General features: G+C 43.7%; 1 protein-coding gene across 1 annotated transcript in view; it reads left to right on the plus strand.

Moving 5' to 3' along the window:
* The first annotated feature begins 33 nt into the window (after positions 1 to 33).
* The window catches only part of POLR3B (RNA polymerase III subunit B), a 113,932-nt gene continuing 89,709 nt past the window's right edge, over positions 34 to 24,256 (plus strand). The window contains exons 1-9 of the mRNA XM_077266462.1: positions 34 to 282; positions 2,302 to 2,334; positions 3,363 to 3,419; positions 5,038 to 5,102; positions 5,959 to 6,034; positions 6,302 to 6,402; positions 6,959 to 7,050; positions 7,693 to 7,810; positions 11,320 to 11,428. Coding sequence (XP_077122577.1) covers positions 211 to 282; positions 2,302 to 2,334; positions 3,363 to 3,419; positions 5,038 to 5,102; positions 5,959 to 6,034; positions 6,302 to 6,402; positions 6,959 to 7,050; positions 7,693 to 7,810; positions 11,320 to 11,428 — 723 coding nt within the window. The 5' untranslated portion in view covers positions 34 to 210. The remainder of the gene's footprint in view (positions 283 to 2,301; positions 2,335 to 3,362; positions 3,420 to 5,037; positions 5,103 to 5,958; positions 6,035 to 6,301; positions 6,403 to 6,958; positions 7,051 to 7,692; positions 7,811 to 11,319; positions 11,429 to 24,256) is intronic.

Here is a 24,256-nt window from a genome sequence, read left to right on the forward strand (position 1 = left end):
TACAGACGATAGCTATGCTTTTTTTTTTAACAGATATGGGTCCTTTCTGCTTATTGCCCTTAACAAAGATGGCCGCCATGTAACCTCTGAGGGGATGTGCCGTGACTGTGGTGGCGGAACGTTTGTTGACAGCCCCCTGCGGTTGTGGGAAGATTTTTCGGGTGCACACTTCATCTCTTCCCATGTGTTTGGGCTGTAGAGGAGGCAGGCATGGATGTGCTGGCTGAGGAGTTTGGGAGTCTCACTCAGGAGGAGCTCATCGCCCCTGTGGCTACTGTGGAGGTGAGAAGCCAGGGGCAGTGCAGGTGGAGGAGACTGTGTATGCTCACTATAGCAGTGCTCTGTATATATATATATATATATATATATATATATATATATATATATATATATATATATATATATATATATATATATATATATATTTTTATTTATTTACTACACACACGTACATACTGTATATACATTATGCACCCACCTTGTGTGTGTGTGTGTGTGTGTGTATATATATATATATATATATATATATATATGTGTGTGTACACTTATATGTAAAACGTGCAAGCGTAATGTATATAGACACTGTTGTGTGTGTGTGTGTGTGTGTATATATATATATATATATATATATATATATATATATATATATATATATATATACACACACACTATATACGTCTGCATTATGATAGTGTATATACACACTACGCTCACACACATATATGTACTGTACATAGCTATATGTAGATATACACATGCACACATATAACATGATACACACTATGATAATGCACATGCATATGTAGTGTATATGTATATACACACAGTGTCCTAACATGCATATATATATACACACTATATATACTCACACGTCTTCATAAAGTGTGTGTGTGTATATATATATATATATATATATATATATGTCACCCTAGTGCATTTTGTGTGGGGCCCCATTTTGCTCTAATGTCCAAATTGAAAAATAAAATTGCAAATGTTATGTTTTGATGCAGAATTGCTACATAATGAATGTATATTTGTGTAAATATTCAGAATTTCACAATTTTTTTTTTTTCTTTTTTCTCTCTTCCTATGTCCCTTTCATGCGTTTTAGCATCAAGACGTTACACATTATAAAATGAAATCTTAGATACAAACCGCCTCTTTTAAAGAGACAAATAAAGTAATGCCAATAATCGGTGCATGCAGAGTTCAAACATCAGGGTGGTAAAGGCCAAAGATGGGCTATAAACATACTTTGTCCCTAACCCACCACTGTCCTCAAAGAAAACAAAATTCCTGCATGTAACATGGAGCACATATTGTCTCATGGAAGGAGGGGGAATAAAGCTGGGGCTGACTATACGGCCATTAGTCCATTGCACAGTCAAAGATGTACATCACAGGTGAATGGGCGACGTCTGCAATAAGCAAGTTGCAAAAAGTCATATTTGCTTTAATTTACTTTTTGTCAACTTGCTTGTTGTAGTCACAATGCGACCATATGTACATTATTTTCAGCCAAAGTCACCCCAGTTCCTTATAAACAAAACTTTATGGAAAAAAAAATGACTGTTTTATGTGTGCAGTTCCAAGCCAGACCTATGTGTTTCTATTACTCCCGCACATACCCCATTCCAGTGATGTTGGCATCAGGAATCCAACCTGCAGTTCTAATGGGCAGGCTGGACTCCCAATGACGGTTCAGGTCGGTGATGTGGCTGAGCCTCTGCTCTGAACAGTGCACTTTCTCACGCTGCCAGCAGAGGCATCATTGTAGGAGTGCAGAGTCACTGACGCTGCCCAAATCCATCGATACACCTATCTCCGGAGCAGCGCTTGCAGGCTCTATAGCCAAAAGCTTGTAAGCGTGCACTCCTTGCTTAGGAACCAGCCACCTCTAGTAGATTATAAAGGTGGCCGGTAACCTAGGAAACAAGCAGTAAACTAAAAAACTAAAAATCCTTCTATTTTTTTAGAGGATTTTTAATAAGCCATAAATTGCAAAGTTTATTGTTTTTAGAAGTTCTTAGCAATTTTACCCTTTTATTTTAAGGAGACCGTTTAGTGACAGCATGATTTAGTCTAAAAGATGTTTTATTACATATACATCCCCCCAAAAAACTCGACATACTAGGCATCCACATGACCGTAGTAACCTGAGGAATTAAGGCAACAGTTATTTAGGTCAAAGCATGGACAAGTTTAATAATAAAAAATTTTTTTTTATATATATATATCTAATGTCTTCCCGTACTTTGTACCTTTTTATTATTTTAATACTGTGTATTTATTCTTTGGCAGGAAAAATGGAAATTGCTGCCGGCTTTTTTAAAGGTAAGTTTCTTACGTTGTGAAATTGTTTCGAAAAAATATCCCCATGACAAAGGATTAGAGGGTTAAAATTGGAAACTATCAACAAGTAGGCTGCCAACGACAATTGTTTTTTTTGTGTTTTTTTTAAGCTTTTTTCTTTTCATCTAGATTTGATGTGCTTTAATATTTAAGCTAGTTTTGTCTTTTGTCGGCCTTTTCCCTAAGGCTTTGTTCACACACAGTGTTTCTTTTTACTGCGTTATTATTTTATGCAAATAAGAAGCTGCGTTTATTTCAGTTCCAGCCAAAGCTCTGAGTTGAAAGAAAACTCATGCGTACAATTTTTTTTTTTTTTCCCCCTCAGCGTGAAATCTGTTGCATGTCAATTCTTTCAGCATTTTTTTTTTTTCACCCAGTGAAACTACTGAGAACATGCAAAAAAAAAAAAAAAAAAAGACTCTGCAAAACCCCCACCTGCAGCAGTCAGGTTTTCTTGCGATTTTTGCGGTTTTTGGAGAAGAAAACTGACTTTATTAAACATATAATCTGCAGATAAAAAAAAATCATGTATAAAAAAAAAAAAAAAAAAAGCACCAAAAAAATGCAGTGATTTTACAACCAAGTGAGCATGAAAAAAACTTTTCAAAAACGGTGGGTGTGAGCACAGCCTAAGTGGTTCTGTTTACAAAAAATAAATATTAACTCCTTAGAAGCTAAAGCTTCGCTTATACTCCAGAGCTCCTGGTGTATGTGTCATATGTATCCACAGAGCTTTATTCACCCTATGGAGGCCAGAGAAGAGGCGTAGCGCCCCCCGCTGGAGTGGTTTATCTTGTTTTATTTTGTAATTTTTATACTGTTGTGCGTAAAAGTGCATCAGGCTGCATTCTTATAAACAGCAACGCCACCGCAAAAAAAATTCCCCCAAAATGCATCCAGCGCCGTGTACTTTTTTTTTTTTTTCTTTAAACTCAAATGTGCAGTTTGTAGCGCTGCAGGTCCGCGCAAGGATGAGCTGCACATAACTCGTTTCTTTTTTGGATTTTCAGGTGAAGGGTCTGGTGAAGCAGCACATCGATTCATTCAATTATTTCATCAATGTGGAGGTAAGTTTCCCCTGGTGAAGAAGGTAGTAATGGAGCTCAGCTCGCTGGTGAGACCTGGTGGTGCCGCAAAAGGACTAGAAGTAGGGACTGGAATGGTGCCAACATGGCTGCACCGTGGTAATGGCGCAGGACCTCACATATTCGCTTGTAAGCCGTGAATGTTTCAATTGAGCTGTCATGGAGGGTTGTGGGATCCCACTAAAATCACTGGAACTGACCATTTTCCTTACTTAATAAAAAAGACTTAATAATAGATATAGATACACACACACACACACACACACACACACACACACACACACACACACACACACACACACACACACACTTGTTAAATTGATATGATTTGTTGTCAAGGACAGCAAAGATGGTTTTCTTAAATTGCCTCAAAGTTTTTAGGCATTTTTTTTCCTGGTGTATCTCCCTTATGCTTTCCTATAGTATTTGCAAAAAGTCAGGAAAACCCTTATCAATATTTATTAATAATAATAATAAAAATATTACAACTATCATTATTAGCAAATAATAATAACAGCAATTATTAGTATTTGCTTTTCTTATTCTTATTATCTGTTAGTATTATGAATCAAGTATTACTATTCTTGTTCATAATGTGTTATTATAAAATATATTCTTAAATAATGTTGCCAAATTATTATGAAATCATGTTAAGTAACGTTATTTTATAATAATGTATTTAATAATTGTATGATTATTATTTATAATTTATGATTATTACCGTATTATTATTATTGTTATTTAATAATTATAATTTATTATTATTATTGTTTTCATTCACTTTTTCATTTTTATTATTTTTTTGCTTTTGTACATGCTTTGTATTTGGGTGTTTTCAAGTCCTTTAGCGAAAGGAAAAAAAAACAACCTGTCCATAACATGCTCAATAATTGGCTTAATGGACTTTCTCTGTCGCTTCATTGAGGGACGCAGGAACCATGACCTCGTGCTTCTTGTGTCCCCCAATAAAGACTCTGACAAAGATTTTTTTCACAGTGAGTATCCAAAATCTTCAATACTCTAGCTACTGCTTTTTTGAAAGTGTGCGGAATACGCTACAAAGTGTTGTGGTTTTTAGTATAAAGTCGTTGCTGGAAGGACTGAAAATCTCAGGCGGTGAGGAGTCCCATTCTACTGGTCATGGGTTGGTTTCTAGCCAATCAGAAGATGAGTAGGTGCTTAGAAGTCATGTGATTGGATTAAAAGCTGACTAGTAGTGTGTGACTCCTCGCTACTTGGGACTTCTTTTTTTTTTTTTCTAATTATTATTTTTTAGACACAATATGGAAACCTTTTTAAGGCTTTAATTAGGAAAAGTGAACCCAAGTATAGAGGAGAGGAACATCCCTTAAGGAATATTAAATTGAAAGAAAAAAGTGATGTCCCCTTTAAAGAAGTTTGCCAGGAACTGAAGACCCTAACCTTCCTTAAAGGGGTTGTCCAGATTTTGGACCAAAGTCTGCAATCACCCTATCACTACAGACTGCTAATCCCCCCGGTGTTGCCGATGTAAGAGGGTGGTCACGTGTCCGGAGGAGTGCGGTTTGCATGCTGTTTTTGGGATTTTTTTTTTTCTAACAATTTCCCTTTTCTTTACCAGATTAAAAAAATAATGAAGGCAAACGAAAAGGTGACAAGTGATGCAGATCCGATGTGGTATTTAAAGTAAGTGAACCCCATGACTCTGTCCTGGCAGTGATGCAGATGATGGCCGCTAGCACCTGGATACAGTTGACGCTGGGCCGAGGCTCATGGAGAATTACTTGTTGTAGGAGAGATTTAAAGGGCTATTCTAGTTATCACCTATCCGTGGGATCTGCCTGCTTAGACCCCACCTGTTGCCAGAACAGGACACTTTTGCACCCTTTAAGATGGATCAGTAGTGCACATGCTCGACTGCTTTGTTCCCCACTTAGGAACCACTTCTTTCCCTCCCATTTTGCATCCTGAACTCATCACTCTGGGGTAAAAAAACAGCTCAAGACGGACGGTCTTCACATTGGTTACACCCCCTATTGTGCTCTATGAAGAGAGAAGGAGGAGTAAGGAGTAGAGTGAGAACAAGACTTAGCGAGACACAGAAAGATGGTGCTGAGCTTTCCAGCAAGTCTTTTACCTCGCTCTGGAGCTGGAATCACATCTACACTGCTCAGTACTGATGTATAATGTCCGCCATACCTCTGCTTCTTCTACCTGTGCGCTAACTAAGGAATAATGAACAGGAATCTCTCTCTGTGCTGTTTATTTATCGGTTAGTCTGTTCCAAGCAGCTCAGAGTCGATTGCGAATTAGGAGCTAGAAGGGAAAACTGGTGAAAATACGGAATACAAGTCATATAATGGCTCGAAATAGTATTATTACTCATATAGACACATCAGCTTATCCTCAAAAGTTATATAAAAGGTACAGGAGCATAATCTGTCCATAAATCCAGGTGGAAAATCGTATTTATGTGAATGTGTGTTCTGCAAGCATTTTTTTTTTCTAATAGGACTTTTTTCTTTTATTACTGTTTTTTCAGGTACCTCAATATATATGTAGGTGTCCCAGATGTTGAAGAGAGTTTCAATGTGACCAGACCGGTATCTCCACACGAGGTATATACACGTTTTGGTTTAGGTAGCCATTTATAGGATATCCATCGATCCTGAGTGTAGACTTTTAAAGGGGTTGTCCAGGTTTGGGGCAAAAGTCAGCAGTCATCATGACTACTACTCATGCAGTGGGAATACTGGGGAATCGTGACATGACGGCAGACTTTGTCCTCAAGATTTGATTTGGACAACCCCTTTAAGGTTTGATACTGAATGTGGGAGCCTTAATAAATAATTTAAAAAATGTGTTTTTTTTCGTTTTTTTTCCAGTGTCGCCTTCGGGATATGACCTACTCTGCACCAATCACGGTTGATATTGAATACACGAGAGGCAGCCAGCGTATCATCCGCAACGCCTTACCTATTGGCAGGTAACGAAGGGCCAGTGCAGTGTTAGATGGCTCACATTGGTGCTCACGGTGATCTGGAGACGTCGCTCGTTGGCGCGTGATCTGGAGACGTCGCTCGTTGGCGCGTGATCTGGAGACAACGCTCGTTGGCGCGTGATCTGGAGACGTCGCTCGTTGGCGCGTGATCTGGAGACGTCGCTCGTTGGCGCGTGATCTGGAGACGTCGCTCGTTGGCGCGTGATCTGGAGACGTCGCTCGTTGGCGCGTGATCTGGAGACGTCGCTCGTTGGCGCGTGATCTGGAGACGTCGCTCGTTGGCTCAACGGGTTCCCTTTAAGCAAACAGGAAAAAAAATCTGCTAAAAGGCCCCCAAAACATTACTCGTTTAATAAATCCAGTGCCATTGTGGTGGTCCGCGCATGTCTTTGTGTTTATTCCTGCATTGCTGATGGTGCTGTACGTCTATGCGCTGATCACTGGCCTCAGCTTTTTGATGGCTTTTTGCAGCTCGTGGCCAGTGCACGGAGAAAAAAAAACAGCTTTTCCAAATATTGTTGTTGCTGTCTTCTTTTTGCAGGATGCCGATCATGCTGCGTAGTTCCAACTGTGTCCTTATGGGCAAGACGCCGGCTGAATTTGCAAAGTTAAACGAGTGTCCGCTGGATCCAGGTATGCAGATAAAATGCAGCTTATGAATATCACGGCGTATATGACGTGCGCTATACCACACATTGTATCCCCTATATTGCTGGGGGGTCTCTGCCACCAGTACCTGGTATCAGAAACCAGTCCCAGCTTCCCTACTGACTCCTCTGTGGAGGCGCTGGACTTTTTGAAGTGGTTTAAACTTCAGTAAATGTTACAGACGCCTTCATGGACAAAGTGATGTGTCAAAAATCAGCAATAAAGGGCTGGACGTCCCTTTATTCTGCTTTACTTAAAGGGGTTTTCCATTGCTTTGCCAACCCCATATAAAATCAAAACAGCCTGTACTCCCCTCTGGTCCCACTGCCATTCCAGCGACTCACCGGAGGGCAGTACAGGATGTTTTTATTCACCATGGGTGATTATAGTAGTGGACAGCCCCTTTAAGGATTGGCTATTAAACTTGGTGCAAATTGATTCCCACGACATTGGACACATCAGTAATCAGGGCTCCGTGTTTGGCAGCCATAGATTACTGTCGTGATCGATTTGCAAAAAATTCTATTGGTCACCATTTTACTTTACGTGGCATAGGACTGTGGCATACGTTAGGACGGAGTGGTTTTTTTTTGGTTTTTTTTCTGATCTCCCTTTGCTTTTTTTCAGGTGGTTACTTCATTGTTAAAGGAGTAGAAAAAGTCATCTTGATTCAGGAACAGCTTTCGAAAAACAGAATTATTGTGGAGGCCGACAGGAAAGGGGCCGTGGGGGCCTCGGTTACAAGGTGAGGTTCAGGAAGTCAGATGAGGAAATAATGGCCGCTTCCAGATGATGGGAGACACAGCGGTGCCGCATATAGTACCCTATGAGTATCGTGTATGTGTCCTAATAGCTTTCAGTATTGTTCACTTCAGCCTGATATTGAGTTGGAAATCTAGGTACAGCCCGAGCCGGGGTGCGGGTCCCCGTGGGGAGTGCTGGGGTGCTATACATCCGCTTCGTCGGACGGTCTGCTGGAGCCTCGGCGAACCCTTTACGTAACTTTTTGGGTTTCCAAACTTTGAGGTCGTTTCTCCTCTGAACCTTCAGGTGAGCACCGGCTGTGGGTCTCCTGAACCGAGGCATACATGAGGCTGTAGAGTTTGGAGCAGGAGACCCCGCAGCTGCTCCTGTCCCTACAGTCCATACTTGGTTGGGGAGCAGAAGTGTCGACCCCCTCCAGCACTAATGTCTCCTGCAGGACATTTCTGCCTTTGGCACGAAAGGGACGGAGCAAGGATTAATTAATGTGAGTCACAATTTATTTTTATTTTTTATTATTTATCCTTGCAATTTCTAAACTTTGAAGATTAATCTCAATGACTCTGTGTCATAGGAAATCTATACCTGGCCAAAATCTCCTCTGCGAGCAGAAAAATGATCTGGACCGGGGAAAATTCACAACCTGAAGGGTTGTTAGTCTTTGTATTGATCTCAGTACAAGGACGCATTATTTGTTTTTTTTTTTTGTTTTTTTATTATTGCACAAAAATACATATAATCCATTTCCTCTAAATCATTGATCTATTACATGTGGACTTCCAGCTGCTGTGAAACTAAAACTCCTAGCATGCTCCGACCTCTGGGGAGTTGTAGTATCAAAGTTTAAAGCGTGATCAGGATAAAATATAATATACTAAAACTTAACGTTTACTAAATTTAATTAAAAAAGTCAAAGTATACCTGTCCTCCCAAGATCGGTTTCCTATAATGGTGGGAGAGAGGAGGGGGATTAAAGAGTAAAGACAAGGTGGTCTTTCTATTTCTCCCTGTCGTGCCCCTGTTATACTCCCGCCCTGACATGGGCAGTACCCAAGTGTGGACCGGTTTATAAATTGCCCATGAATAATGTAGCCTCCCAACGCGCGTTTCCTCCCCCGAAAAGGGGATTCATCAGGGGAAAAGAAAAAGGATGACGGCAGGTCCTGCAGGCAGATACAACTATTAACACAATCGCCGCGTCTATTAGGTAATGTACCTGATGGTCCCTATATATAATCATTACGATAACAAAAACCACCACTTAGAATGGTACGATTGACCGATTATCTCCATTATCCCACCGTGTATGTGCATCTAAGTCCTCACCAATCACTGTTATTATAATGGTGAAATCATATCACTGAAACTTACTGTAAACACAGATCAGTTTAATATTGATAGTATGGCTAAAAGAAGTTATCCCAAATACTGCTTTAAAGGCACAGTCTCCTAATTTCCAATCGACACTTCATCATAGACTAATATACAGATGGTATATTGGGGGGTGGGGAACGGGAGAAAAAGTATTTATTTAAGTAGGCCTAACAAAGTACTTAAACTGTTGATCTATTACCCCTTTGATGTAATTTGACAGTACCATTCATAAAAAATCAACTATAATTTAGTTGTTTGTTTAATCCCAGGGGTTGTTGTGTATCAAGCTGAAATATCCATCGGCATTCTCTCTGTAATATCAATTTGTCGAAATTGCAGCAGATGGAGATGTCACAGTACTAAATAGTATACAGCATTATGCATCTCTCCAAAATGTGCAGACGTCACGCTCTGAGTACGTAGGGCGATATACGGATCGCCCGAGGGTCCCCTGATCACAAATCAGCTACCTCCTATATGTCTAAGAGACAGTGGAGTTCAGGTCTGAAGACCCCCGGTCGGTCTGTACTTTTAGGCATGTTTCATGAATTCAACCTTAGACAGAGTGGTCCGATAACCATGGTGGGGTGACCATGCATGTCCAGCTGCTGGGCGCTCTCCTGTGACAGCTCTTCTGTGTTTTTTTTTTTTTTTTTTAATATTTCCCCCATGAAATAGCAACTCTGGCCCATATTTTCTTACAGCCCTGTATTGTGCCTTTCCTCTTTTATTCCTCCTGGAAATATGTGAAGAAATTAGCAACTGATTATCGTTCTTGTCAATGGGACTTATCTCTACATGATTGGACATTGCTGACTGCAATGGTAGCACCTAGTAATAAAGTTAAAAAAAAAAAATAATTTCCAGGAGTAGCAATAGAGGAACAGAGGAATTTCAGAAATCTTTGTTAGGCTCACTAGGTAAAGTGGATCCTCCAAGCCTAAGGTCCGAGCGAGCGCGCTGGCCATGATTGTCATTTCAGCAGGCAGGTGTTGCGCTTGGGAAACAGGTAGCAGAGTTACTGAAAGCCGCGGGAAGACAGGAGACAAAAAATTGGGAAGGTGGAAGGCTGTAAACTGCAGGTAGACAGGAGACATCCAGAAGACTACACCTCGGCAGCTGGGATGCGGAAACCCTAGGCAGGCAGGAGACGTTCAGGAGACAAAGAACTGGCAGCTGGGTTACTGGAAGCCGCAGGTAGGCAAGAAACATCCCGAATACCGTGGACAGGCAGCTGTGATCCTAGAAACCGCAGGTAGGAGACATCGAGAAGACTACGGATAGGCAGCTGGGATGCTGGAAACCCTAGGCAGGCAGGAGACGTTCAGGAGACAAAGAACTGGCAGCTGGGATACTGGAAGCCGCAGGTAGGCAAGAAACGTCCTGAAGACCGTGAAGAGGCAGCTGTGATACTAGAAACCGAAGGTATGAGACATCCAGAAGACTACGGATAGGCAGCTGGGATGCTGGAAACCCTAGGCAGGCAAGAGTTGTTCAGGAGATGAAGTATTGGCAGCAGGGATGCTGGATACCACAGGTAGGAGACATCCAGAAGACCATGGACAGACAGTTGGGATGGTGAAAACCACAGGTAGGCAGGAGGAGTCCAGAAGACCGCATACAGCCAGCAGAGCACGTCAAGGTGTACCGACACACTGAGCCTTAGTGATGCTGAAGTCTTAAGACACCGGTGTGTATCTTGGTAGGCCTTATATAGACCCAGGCAGATGATCAGGCCGGGCCATCTGCAAAGCCAGACGTGGAGCACCACAGAGTTTAGCGGACCAGGGTGAGAGAAGCAAAGCACGGATCCGGGACAGGCGCGTAACAATCTTGTTGTTTTATGGGGTCTAATTGACAGGAGCCATAAAAAAAAATCACCCCGGCTCCTGGCACTTCTTCATTCACGTCCTTCTTCGCTAACCCTAGTATATGTGTGATCTGATGGTGCAGCTTCACCCCAGCCGTGGTGGGGAAAGAGGCCACGCTCGTTCTTCTCCACTGGTGGTCAATTTGCTGCTTTTAAGGTACTTGCCTATTGAGGAAATCTTGAGATTTTATTCTGCATTTTTTCCCTATTAAGTAGTCTTTATTGTATTTGCTCTCCGTCTTGTGCAGCTCCACCCACGAGAAGAAAAGCAGAACCAACCTGGTGATGAAACAGGGCCGATTCTACCTGAAGCACAATACGTTGTCCGAAGATATCCCCATCTCCATAATATTCAAGGTGGGTCTGGCAGTCGCTGCAGCTAGTGAAAGTACAATAGCTGCACCTTCATATATGGCGCCGACCAAATCAGCGGTGCTGTAAAATGTGGTACAAAACGCTGACCAGGATGTCGCTTTTATTCTGTAGTTCCCCCCATGCTTTACATTGCAGCTCTGCTTGTTGAATCCAGTGTTAACGTTAAACTTAATGACCTGTGACATACATACAATATAAACGTCATAGGTCAGGTGCGGGTGTATGGAGCTGGCATCGGCTGTGTTATGCAGCCAGCAGCAACCGGAGCTCGCTCCGATCGCTGCTGCTTAATCATTTTACATGCCGCCGTCTATTACTGACCGCAGAATTTACACGGTTTGTTTGGAAGCTCTCTCCATGGCTGCTTGTGGGTAGGTTTCATAGATTAATTCTAATGTTTAAATTTCACACCCCTACTTTTCCCTATTTAACAAAAAAAATGAATACCGGTAAATAAACATAATTGTCGCCTTTAATTTGGTGGTAAATCTCTTTTACTTGGAAATTGAGAACTGTTTTTTCCCTATTCCACTATTGGCCACAGGAGGGCGCCATTGGCTACTTTTCCAGCCTCTATTTAATGCTCGGACTTGTATATAAGAGTTTCCATCATTACAAGGATCTCAGCAGGGTCTTCTGTCTGTTTTTCGTGATCTCACCTCTTAGAAGTGTTCTATACACCCCGTATAATGCTTTTCCTCCTAGAGACATTATGCTATGAATCTAAGGTTAGTAGGGTCCAATTATTGTGGGGGGGCCACGATCAATTCCTTGAACGGAGATGCATGATCCCAGCAGGAAGGTGGGATCTGAGTAGCTCGCTACTATCGGACCCTCGTCAGTCATTGTTTTATAACCTGTCCCACTGATTTTTTTCCCCATTAATGCCACTTTAAATCTAAGACTGGAGCCATTAATTGAGATTGAAGGGTATAAGTATCACCCCAACTTCTGAATAAGGGGTCTGTTCGCTCCGGGTCCACGAAAGGAATCTGCGCGGAGTGCAGAAATAAACTTTATATCTTCATAAATAGTCTGGGTACAAACACTACAAAGCTCCAGGGAGTGTGCAAAATTATTATTACTATTTATTTTTTTTTTTTTAGGTTAAAAATGTACTATTTTATTCATGCTGTTCCTCCGATTCTTCAGTGTTTTTTCTTTTTTTTTTTTATGTAACGGGTTCAGTGTTTTTTTTTTTGTTTTTTTTGTAATGGGTTCATTAAAAAATGTTGCATTGTTCGCTTTCTGTAGTCTTCATGTTGCACGGTGTATTGCTGTCTGCGGAGTGAGTTAACTGAGGTTCCACCAGTGAGCTCCATAAGGGAATGGGGCCAAGCAAATCCTTGTGTTATATCCTTCTGTAAAAGTATATACGGTATATTTTTTTTAATTAGTAAAAAAATAAATAAAAATAAAATGCCAAATTTATGTGATTTTTTATTAATGATCAGTACAAAATTAAAGTCATTTTTACGGCACTGTTAATCCTGGAAGAAAAAAAAAACCAAAAAAGGTGAAATTGCAATATTTTATTTATATAAATATTATTTATTAATATTCTTCAACTACACACAGATTTTTCCCCCCCCCCCTTTTTTTTTTTTTTTTTTTATTATATGGTAAATTTTTTGGTGCCATTAACATTATTATTATAATAATAATAAAAAAGCCTTTATACTGTTATAAAATAATGACTCTTCAAATGGGAGGATGAAAAAAATGATATAAAGTAGTAAATGGTCGTGTTGGTGTTTTGACGTCCATTCTATGAGCTGAGGACGCCTCCTGCCCCCTCTATACAACTGATGGTGCGCAGCATAGCTCCGTGCCAAAATATGTGCAATACTGCCACCAAGTGGCCGATGGACTATACTGTCTAATTTCCTCATTGGGGAGGGGCATTGGTAGGCAGATAGGCACACACTTTATATGCTTGAACCCTTTAGTGACCAGGGAATTTTTAATTTTTGGGAAAAAAAATAGCAAATTTTCTTTTTTCCTATCGCCACGACAGCACCCTTACGAGAGAGGGGATCCGCCCACCATCTGGACAGGAACCTACAGGATTTAAAGGGGCGGTCCCCCTCACCACTCCAGTTTGGGTTCCTGTCCTAGATGGGCACACAGGTGCTAAAGCAGGAAGGTTCCTACCCAGGTCCTCAGCCTCTGCGTGGTGTCTGTGGGAACGGCAGAGACGGGGTCGCTGGAAGCAGCGTCAGGGGTGTCCTGCTTGCAGACCCCCCCTCGTCTGGCCATGTGGAGCGCGTCCCAGGAGTTGGGCAGTGCCGTCCTGTATCGCAGTTGTAAGTGCTGGTTCAGCGTTCTCACCGGCGCTGGTGAACCCGGAAGTAGTTCATACACTTCCAGGGGAGGAAGTGTGGCTGCGAGTATGAAAGAGCGGCGGCTGTGGAATGACCTGTGCGGCAAGATGTCCTCAGTAGGGGACACAGAGCACCCTCAGGTAGAGGTGCTGGAGCAGCGCAGCAAGAGCGGTAGCGGCCGCTCAAGGAGTAGCAGCAGAGTGGTACGGGGGCAGCAGCATACGAGCGCCCCAGCGTCACATATGGATCCTTCTCCTTCGAAACCGGTATTCATGGGATCAGCCTTGTGGTGAGTGTTAACAATACACCTGATGCTGATATGGTCCGATGTTTTGTGCTTTGTTTTAGGTTAAAAAGACATCAAAATCTAAGCATAAGCAGTGTGCATTATGCCCAGTGCCTGATAGCTATAACAAAAGGCTTTGCCAGACTTGCATCTGTCAGACCTTAGAGGAAGAGGCTCCCCTTCGTTCGTCGGACCTTAGAGCGGTCATCAGGGAGGAAATAAGTTATTCCCTTAGAGGCAGTCGCCATGAAAGATCGGTCAGGGACGTATCTCCTGCATCTAGCCCATCCGTGCAAGAGGGTGAATGTTCTCGCTCCTCATCGACATCCTCCTCGGATGAAGAGGGAAGGCCATGTTTTTCAGTGGAGAATATGGATGTATTAGTCAAAGGGGTTCGGGCAACCATGGGGGTTGCAGAGAACAAAGAACCAAAATCTGCACAAGATATAATGTTTGCAGGCTTGTGTCAAAAAAGTCGTAAGTCATTCCCGGTAGTGGAAACAGTTAAAAACCTTCTTAAACGGGAATGGGATAAACAGGACAAAGGGTTTTTGCCGTCATCTGCAAAGAGGAGGTATCCCTTTGATGATAACGACTTAGCTGAATGGATGAAAGTCCCTAAGGTGGACGCGGCAGTGGCTTCTACATCTAAAACAGGTACCTTGCCACTGGAAGATGTAGGTCTCCTGAAAGATCCGTCGGATAGGAAGGCGGATATGTTTTTGAAAAAGGTTTGGGAGTCATCATCAGGAGCATTCAAACCTGCGATCTCTAGTACTTGCACGGCCAGATCCGTTATGGTCTGGATAACCCAGCTGGAGGAACAGCTGAAATCCAAAGTGCCTAGAGATAAGTTACTAAACTCCCTGTCTCAGATACGTGAGGGGGTGGCGTATTTGGCAGATGGATCAGTGGATTCTCTGAAGCTTGCAGCCAGATCTGCGGGACTCTCAAATGCTGCTCGCCGAGCACTATGGCTTAAGACCTGGAAAGGGGATGCTCAGGCAAGAGCTAAACTATGTGCTATTCTGTGTAGGGGTCAGTACTTGTTTGGCCCGGTACTGGATGACATCCTGGCTGAGGATGGGAAGAAGGGTTTTCCTAAAATATTCAATCCTACCTTTAGGAATACCTTCAGGAGACGCTTCCCATACCGAAGACCTTACTCAAACCGAAATTGGGAGTCGACGGAGCCGAAGAAGAAAGGTTCAGACTTTAAGGCTAGGGTCACATTGCGTTTATGGCTGAGCGCTAACGGACAGCGTTGCACGGGGAAATTAACGCTGTGCAACGCGTCCGTTAGCGCTCCCATTGCCCGCAATGTTAAAGCGCATTGCTAGCGCGTGTCATTTTCGGCACGCGCTAGCGATGTGCCGGTCTTTTGTAGTGCGCCTCGGACGCTGCTTGCAGCGGCGCGCCCGCGGTCCGTTCCCCGCTCTCGCAGATCGGGGATCTGCGCTAGCGGGGACGTTTAACGCGACCCCAAAAAAGACATTGCGTTAGCGCAATCCGCTAGTGCTTAGCGCTAAACGGATTGCCCTAACGCAATGGGAACCTAGCCTAATGCCTCCTCATCTTCTTCAAGACGTAGATGAAATTACCGTTAAAACAGATCTCCCAGTAGGGGGCAGATTAAAACATTTCTATACTCAGTGGGCCAGAATAACTTCCAGCAATTGGGTTCTGGGTATAGTTAGGTCAGGATTAAAATTAGAATTCCGGGAAACACCTTCTGATTTCTATATTTTGACTGCCCCTGATTCCTTAGATCAACAAAAGGCCCTGGAAAAAGAGGTTCAGATGTTAAGACAGAAGGAGGTCATTGTAGAGGTTCCAAAAGATCAGGAAGGGGAAAGGGTTGTATTCCCTTTTATTTTTAATCTCCAAACCGGATGGATCCTTTCGAACCATCATAAATTTACGAAAGCTGAACAAATATATACAATACCATGCCTTTAAGATGGAATCAATTAAAACGGCGACTAAACTTCTTTTTCCCTGTTGTTATATGACAGTCCTGGATCTAAAAGATGCGTACTATCATCTGCCCATTCACAAAGATCATCAACAATTCCTCAGAATGGCGGTGCGTTTAAACGATCAGGTCAGGCACTTTCAGTTTACTGCAATGCCATTTGGTCTATCTATGGCACCGAGGGTGTTTACTAAGATCATTGCGGAAGTGATGGCCTATGTCAGAGAGCAAGATACATTAATTATACCCTACTTGGATGACTTCCTAGTAGTGGGAAGTTCGTTTTTTCAGTGTAAAAGACGCCTAAACTGTATAATATCTTCCCTACAGGACCTGGGTTGGCTGGTCAATCTAGAAAAGTCAAAATTAGATCCATCAACGAGTCAGACTTTCCTGGGTATTCTGCTAAATTCAGAAAATCAGCTATGTTTCCTTCCAGAAGAGAAGAAGCAGAGGATTGTACACAAAGTCAGGACTGTGATAAAAAAAACAGATCTGACCTTGAGAGACACAATGTCCCTTTTGGAATCATTAACATCTTGCATACCAGCCGTCCAGTGGGCTCAATTCCACACTCGAGTATTGCAAGCCCAAGTCTTGGATGCAGAAAGGAGTCTTCAGGGTCACCTAGGCGGGAGACTCAAGCTATCCACCGCCACTCTGTGCAGTTTAAGATGGTGGCTAAATATAGAACATTTGGCAAAAGGGGTACATTGGAGTGTAGTACCAGACAACACGGTTACAACCGATGCCAGTCCAATAGGATGGGGAGCTCACATAGATGTTTGGACTCGGGGCAATGGTCTCTTTTAGAGACTCGAGAGTCCTCAAATTGGAAGGAGCTTACAGCAGTAAAAAATACCCTACTCAGGTGGCTACCATCTCTGCGGGGTTCACATGTGAGGGTCCAGTCAGACAACACAACAGTAGTAGCATATCTCAACCATCAAGGGGGGACAAGGTCTCTAATGAACACCACCACAGACATACTCGACATAGCTGAAGCTCACTTTCGCTGTTCACATTCGAGGGGAACACAACACAGAGGCAGATTACCTCAGCCGTCATTCTCTACGTCAGGGAGAATGGGTGTTAAGTCGACTGGTGTTCAAGCAGATAGAGAGTCTGTGGGGGTTACCCGATATAGATCTGTTTGCCATGAGGGAAAACAGACAGACCAGGAAGTTTGCATCCCTTCGGGTAGCAGACAGACCTTGTATAATAGACTACCTACAGATTCATTGGGATTTCCCTCTAGCATATGCATTTCCCCCAATATGTCTGATTCCTATAGTTCTCAGGAAGATCAGGGAGGAGAGGGCGAGAGTGATCCTAATTGCCCCCTTCTGGCCCAGGAGGGCATGGTTCTCTTTACTCAGGGCAATGTCTGTGACCGATCCCTGGGTATTGCCTGTGAGTCCGGAACTTCTTTCTCAGGGTCCATTCCGTTATCCCAATGTGGAATCTCTGCATTTGACGGCATGGAATTTGAGAGGGAGTTATTAAAGAGGAAAGGGTTTTCAGACGCTTTGATATCTACCCTTTTAAGTAGCCGAAAAAAAGTTACTACTAAAATCTACTCTAAGACCTGGAAGAAGTTCCTTGCTTTTTACCAACATCCCTTTACGGACAAAATTCCAATTCCGGCTATTCTGGAGTTCTTACAGAAGGGCCGAGAATTGGGTTTGGCGGTAAATACCCTTAGAGTCCAGGTATCAGCCTTGGGGGCATTATATAACAGTGATGTGGCGGGAAATAAATGGGTATCTAGATTCATTAAAGCTACTGAGCGAAGTAACCCAGTTCATGTTCCTAAATTGCCGCCATGGAATCTAAATTTGGTTTTGGATGCTTTAACAGAACCCCCCTTTGAGCCGTTAGATTCTGTCTCCATTAAAAATTTAACTTTAAAAACAGCCTTTCTAGTGGCCCTGACTTCTGCTAGGAGAGTGAGTGATTTGCAAGCATTGTCGGTAGACCCTCCCCTTATTTGATGGTCTTTCAGGATAGAATAGTATTAAAACCAGATCCAGCATATCTACCAAAGGTAGCTTCCAAATTTCACAGAAGTCAGGAAATATTTTTACATTATTTTGTGACAATCCAGTTTCACCGGGAGAGCAGAAATGTCATATGCTAGATGTTAGAAGAACAGTGTTAGAATACTTGCACAAAACAGAACCGTGGAGGCAGAGTAGGGCTCTGTTTGTTTCCTTTCAGAATCCAAGGAAAAGGGCGAATGTAACAAAAGGGTCTATCGCCAAATGGATAAGAGATGCCATATATCTTGCTTATACTGCCAAAGGGCAAATACCACCAGACGGCATCAGGGCCCACTCCACTAGAGCCATGGCCTCATCCTGGGCGGAGAGAGCGGACGTCTCCATAGACGTGATATGTAAGGCGGCAACGTGGTCATCTCCTTCCACCTTTTATAGACATTACCATCTTGATCTATCATCGAAGGCCAATTTAGACTTTGGCCGTTCAGTACTTAGTGCTGTAGTCAGTCCCAGGTGATTAGTCTTTGAAAGTCTCTCGTAGGGGTGCTGTCGTGGCGATAGGAAAACCGGTTTTTACTTACTGGTAAAAGGATTTTACGGAGCCACGACAGCACCCGCACATTCCCCCCGTAGTTAATCACTGGATTCCTGCACTCTATTGGAAGGTGTGCCTTTAATTGTCACTCTCTAGAAGGTGATGGTATTTAGTAATGTTTAAGTATATATAATTGTGTACTAACTCAATGGCGGTGTCCCTTATACTCTGAAACACAAAGTGGAGTGGTGAGGGGGACCGCCCCTTTAAATCCTGTAGGTTCCTGTCCAGATGGTGGGCGGATCCCCTCTCTCATAAGGGTGCTGTCGTGGACTCTGTAAAATCCTATTACCGGTAAAAAACATTTTTTTTATACCCAATTCTGTGTCGCAATTTTCCGAGAACTGTAACTTTGATGTCGCTGTGTAAGGGCTCATTTTTTGCGTGGTGAGCTGACTTTTTTTTATTGATTCAAAATTGGGGTAGATACAAAGTTTTGATTACTATTTAAAGCATTTTTTTAGGGAGCTGTGGTGACAAAATGACGTTTGTGTATATATATCTTTATTTTCCCAGTTGGCCTTGTGTTTTGGATCGTTGTCATGTTGGAATGTCTAAGTACGTCCCATGTGCAGCTTCCGAGTGCACATTTGCCTCCAGTATTTGCTGATAATGTGCTGCATTCATCTTTCCTTCCACTTTGACCAAGTTTCCTGTGCCTTTGTAGCTCACACATCCCCATAACATCAGCGATCCACCTCCATGCTTTACTGTAGGAATGACGTTCCTTTCATCATAGGCCTTTTTGACCTCTCTCCAAATGTAACGTTTATGGTTGTGGCCAAAAAGTTCAATTTTGGTCTCATCACTCCAAATTACCTTGTTCCAGAACTTTTGAGGTTTGAGGTTTGTCTCTGTGCTGTTTTGCATATTGTAGGTGAGATACTTTGTGACATTTGCGCAGTAATGACTTTCTTCTGTCGACTCGACCATGCAGACCATTTTTCTTCAAGTGCCTCCTTATTGTGCTTCTTGAAACAGCCACATCGCTAGTTTTCAAACAATCATTGCTACATGGGGCTGATCTATTGGCATACAAATATGTTCAAATGTTGTTGTTTTTCGTGCAGGCAAAACTTGCTGTCTTAGCAGTAAAGAAACTGCTTTAAAAAAGCATGTTTTGGTGAGGGTATTTTGGTGCAGATTATATGTAATTTGTCAGCAGGACATGTTTAATAAAGTTAGTTTTATTCACCAAAATATGCTGAAAATATTGGCACCCTGCAGATTTAGATCTGCACCAAATCACAAATAAGCAACATGTGCATGACTCTCATTCACTTTGCTGGAGTCCAGAAACATCTGCGCAGAAGGAAAAAAAGCAACAAATCTGCAACGAGTGCACAGGCCCTAAGGAAACATCTCTCCATTAATACTGTCAGAACCGAACTTCCCAGCCTGACCCAGTGCAAAGTAACAAATTATGTGCGAGTGAGTGCAAAAAAACCAACAGAAAACCCCAAATCAGGCACAAAATAGTTAGTTTACATGTCCATTACTGGATACGTGGGATTAGCATATAGTGTGGCCCAGATGTCTTCTCTTGTGATGAAGAGTCAGACAAAAGTCAGTGATGTTCTTTGTCTCTGAGATCCGACTCTGGAAGAGACTGCGTACTTCTCTCATGGTCCTCCCTCCTCTTCATCTCAGACGTACTCCTCCCATGGTCTTTACCGGGCCATTCTGTGAGCAAAGCTCCAGGTTAATGATGGGGTGGACCATGACTGCGGATGACAAGCACACTTTCTTGGTGCACTGGTGTGGCTTCTTTCATGGTCTCCTCCTTTGTGCACTGGTCGGCTTCTTTCATGGTCTCCTCCTTATTGCACTGGTTGGCTTCTTCCATGGCCTCCTCCTTGGTGCACGGGTTGGCTTCTTTTGTGCTATCCTCCTGTGCGCACTGGTCTGCTTTTTTCATGGTCTCCTCCTTGTTGCACTGGTTGGCTTCGTCCGTGGCCTCCTCCTTGGTACACTGGTTGCCTTCTTCCATGGCCTCCTCCTTGTTGCACTGGTTGGCTTTTTCCATGGCCTCCTCCTTTTGGTGCACTAGTCGGCTTCTTTCATGGTCTCCTCCTTGGTGCACTGGTTGGCTTCTTCCATGGCCTCCTCAGTGCACGAGTTGGCTTCTTCCATGGCCTCCTCCTTGGTGCACGGGTTGGCTTCTTTCGTGCTATCCTCCTGTGCGCACTGGTCTGCTTTTTTCATGGTCTCCTCCTTGTTGCACTGGTTGGCTTCTTCCGTGGCCTCCTCCTTGTTGCACTGGTTGGCTTCTTCCGTGGCCTCCTCCTTGGTACACTGGTTGCCTTCTTCCATAGCCTCCTCCTTGTTGCACTGGTTGGCTTCTTCCATGGCCTTCTCCTTTTGGTGCACTAGTCGGCTTCTTTCATGGTCTCCTCCTTGGTGCACTGGTTGGCTTCTTCCATGGCCTCCTTGGTGCATGGGTTGGCTTCTTTAGTGCTATCTTCCTGTGCGCACTGGCCTACTTCTTTCATGGTCTCCTCCTTGTTGCACTGGTCGGCTTCTTCCATGGCTTCCTCCTTGGTGCACTGATCGACTTCGTTCATGGTCTCCTCCTCGGTTCACTGGTTGGCTTCTTCCATGGCCTTCTCCTTGGTGCACGGTTGGCTTCTTTCATGCTATCCTCCTTTGGGCACTGGTCGGCTTCTTCCATGATCTCCTCCTTGATGCACTGGTCTGCTTCCTCCATGACCTCCTCCTTGGTGCACTGGTCGGCTTCTTACATGACCTCCTCCTTGGTGCAGGGGTTGGCATCTTTCGTGCTATCCTCCTTTATGCACTGGTCGACTTCTTCCATGACCACCTTCTTGGTGCACTGGATGACTACTTCCTTGACCTACTCCTTGGTGCACTGGTCGGCTTCTTTCATGGCCTCCTCCTCCTTGGTGCACTGGTCAGCTTCTTTCATGGCCTCCTCCTCCTTGGTGCACTGGTCAGCTTCTTTCATGGCCTCCTCTTTGGTGCACTGGTCAGCTTCTTCCATGACCTTCTCCTTCGTGCACTGCTTGTCTTCTTCCATGGCCTCCTACTTGGTGCACTGGTTGGCTTTTTTCATGGCCTCCTCCTTGGTGCACTGGTCAGCTTCTTCCGTGGTCTCCTTGGGCAGCATTCCCCTGTGAGTAGATTTGTATCCAGACGGTAGTGACTTTTTATACAACTCTTCAGTTTTTGCTTTTGGTCAAGGATCCTGCCCTCCATTTTGACATCACAAACATGGTGCGTTTTAACACTTTCGATCGTGGCCCCTTTCTTTGGCTGCTTGGGATTTTTTTATGGGCACAGTGAAAAAAAGCTATACTGATCATCAGAGCGACAAAATGATGCCCACAAGTCGTCTCCTTTGCATGAATTACTGTCTTTGTCCGAAGAGGCCAATCAAGTTCCTCTGAGATCCTCGTTGTACTTGGACCCTGGAGTCCAGGACTCTTGCATACCCGCTGACCATAAACATCATCAAACCCTTAACACTGCCGACTTCAGACCCCTCAGAAGAGTCCGTCTCTTCTGTTGGCACCCAGAGCATGGACATAACGACTGGGTTGGTACAAGGTTGTAGAAGAACCTCTTTCTTTACTCACATTCACAGTCTGCCTCCATCTTTTTGTCTTGTACCGTCTCCATGTTTAAACTGCAGAACTCTCCATCCATCATCTTCTCCGGCTCCATCTGACACTTTAAAGGTCACGTACTATAACGAATGAATAAACACTGCGGTCTGGAGCCCATCTTTATTAGTGTCGCTGCTTCATGATGATTGGTAGTAGTGCGACAGGAGAGCGGGATTGGATGACTGAAAATCCCGCGTCTCCTGTTCTGTCATCCCATTGGTTACTCTCCCATGCTCATAATGAGGCTCCGCCTTCCTACTGCCTCCCAAGACTGGTAAGAGCTGTATATAGAAAGAAAAATCATGGGCGCTACAGCCAAAAAAAGTCAAGTCTTTGCGGACTGTGAGGCCACGTTCAGTATTTGGTCAGTATTTTACATCAGTATTTGTATCCAAAACCAGGAGAAGAACAATCGGAGGAAAAGTATAATAAAAACATATGCACCACTTCTGCATTTATCCCCAACTCCTGGTTTTGGCTTACAAATACTGATGTAATATACTGACCAAATACTGAACGTGGCCTAAGGTGTGAAATGACCCAAGGTGGTGTATTTTCAGAGCAGAGGTGTATTATGGGCTACTTCAGTCTAAAATGTGGCCAAATGCAATAAATGAGTTTTACGGGCAAAGGAAAGGCCATCAATATCAGATGCGTTGGGGCTCTCAAACACTGCACTATTGTTTTCTTCCGGCTCCGGTGAGGGTGCCTGATGTCGGACCCTCACAGATTTTATATTGATGGCCTATCCTAAGGATAGCTCATCAATATCATATGCTCGGAGAACCACTGGATAGGGCATAGGTGGAAATGATAGACCTACTACAGGAGGCTGGCAGCCACATGTCGGTAGTGGGCTCCAGAATTTACATAGAGTGTGGAGCCACTGGCTTGGGGTTACAGAGTTTCTTCAATGGCCGTATTGAACGTGTGTTGTGTAATTCTGATGTTAACATGAGTCAAACTTCCACCAAAATGGGCTCCGACTCCACGACTCCGACTCCACAGCCCTGCTATTTACAGCTGCAGCTTGTGCTGAGCAGTGTGAGATCTCAACGGCAGGGTGGAGGGACACTGAGGAACTGGCAGGGCTGTGGAGTAGGTAAGCCAAACTTCCGACTCCACCAAAATGGGCTCCGACTCCACGACTCCATCTGTCTGACACTGAGGAACTGTCAGGCTATGTAAGTGGAGATTTAGCAGCTGCTTGTCGGAGGGAGACACTGAGGAACTGTCACTCAGGTTAGGTGTGTGGAATTCAGTGGCAGCAGGGAGGAAGGACACTGAGGAGCTGTCAGTCAGTCTTTGTAGGTGGAGATTCAGCGGCTGTATGTGGGAGGAACACAGAGGAGCTGTCAGTTAGGCTAGGTGGATGGAGATCCAACAGCAGGGAGGAGGTACCCAGACCAGCTGTCGATCAGGATTGCTGGGCTGAGATTAATTTTAAACTTTCAAATAGGATTCTTCATCCATTTTTGACGTGGATTATCAAAGTAATTACACCAGCCTCATCAGGTCTAAGAGATCTGTGTTATAATATATGCCACTTTTATTGTGAAATCTGTCCCAAATGTGGTTTCTAATTCATGTAACTCTGTATAATGATTTCCTTAACATGACAGTACACTTTTGGCAGCGTCTCCATTACTGGATGTGATCGGCACTTTCCGGATCTGTAGGGATTCCTCTGACCAGACGTTAATATCCGATCTACTGTATAAAAAATTTTTTGGCACAGCCCTGAAACATCCGAATATAAAGTGGTCTTTAAAATCCATTTTCTTTGTGTTTGCAATTATATCTGTGGGAGCAGTATCGGCATGAGATGCTCCTGAGGTGGCCGGCTCTTAGGTCCTGGGAGTGTTTGCCAGCTGTACGTGCTCCCTGTACTCCGAGAGGCTTTACATCATCCGCTGCGGTCCTGTCCTCTGATCAGTCACTGGTCTACACTGACGAGGCCGCGGGCGCCGCTCTTGATCTTTCTGAAATGTTTTTGGATTA

This window comes from Ranitomeya variabilis, chromosome 5 (genome assembly GCF_051348905.1).
Source record: "Ranitomeya variabilis isolate aRanVar5 chromosome 5, aRanVar5.hap1, whole genome shotgun sequence".
Lineage (NCBI taxonomy): Eukaryota > Metazoa > Chordata > Amphibia > Anura > Dendrobatidae > Ranitomeya > Ranitomeya variabilis.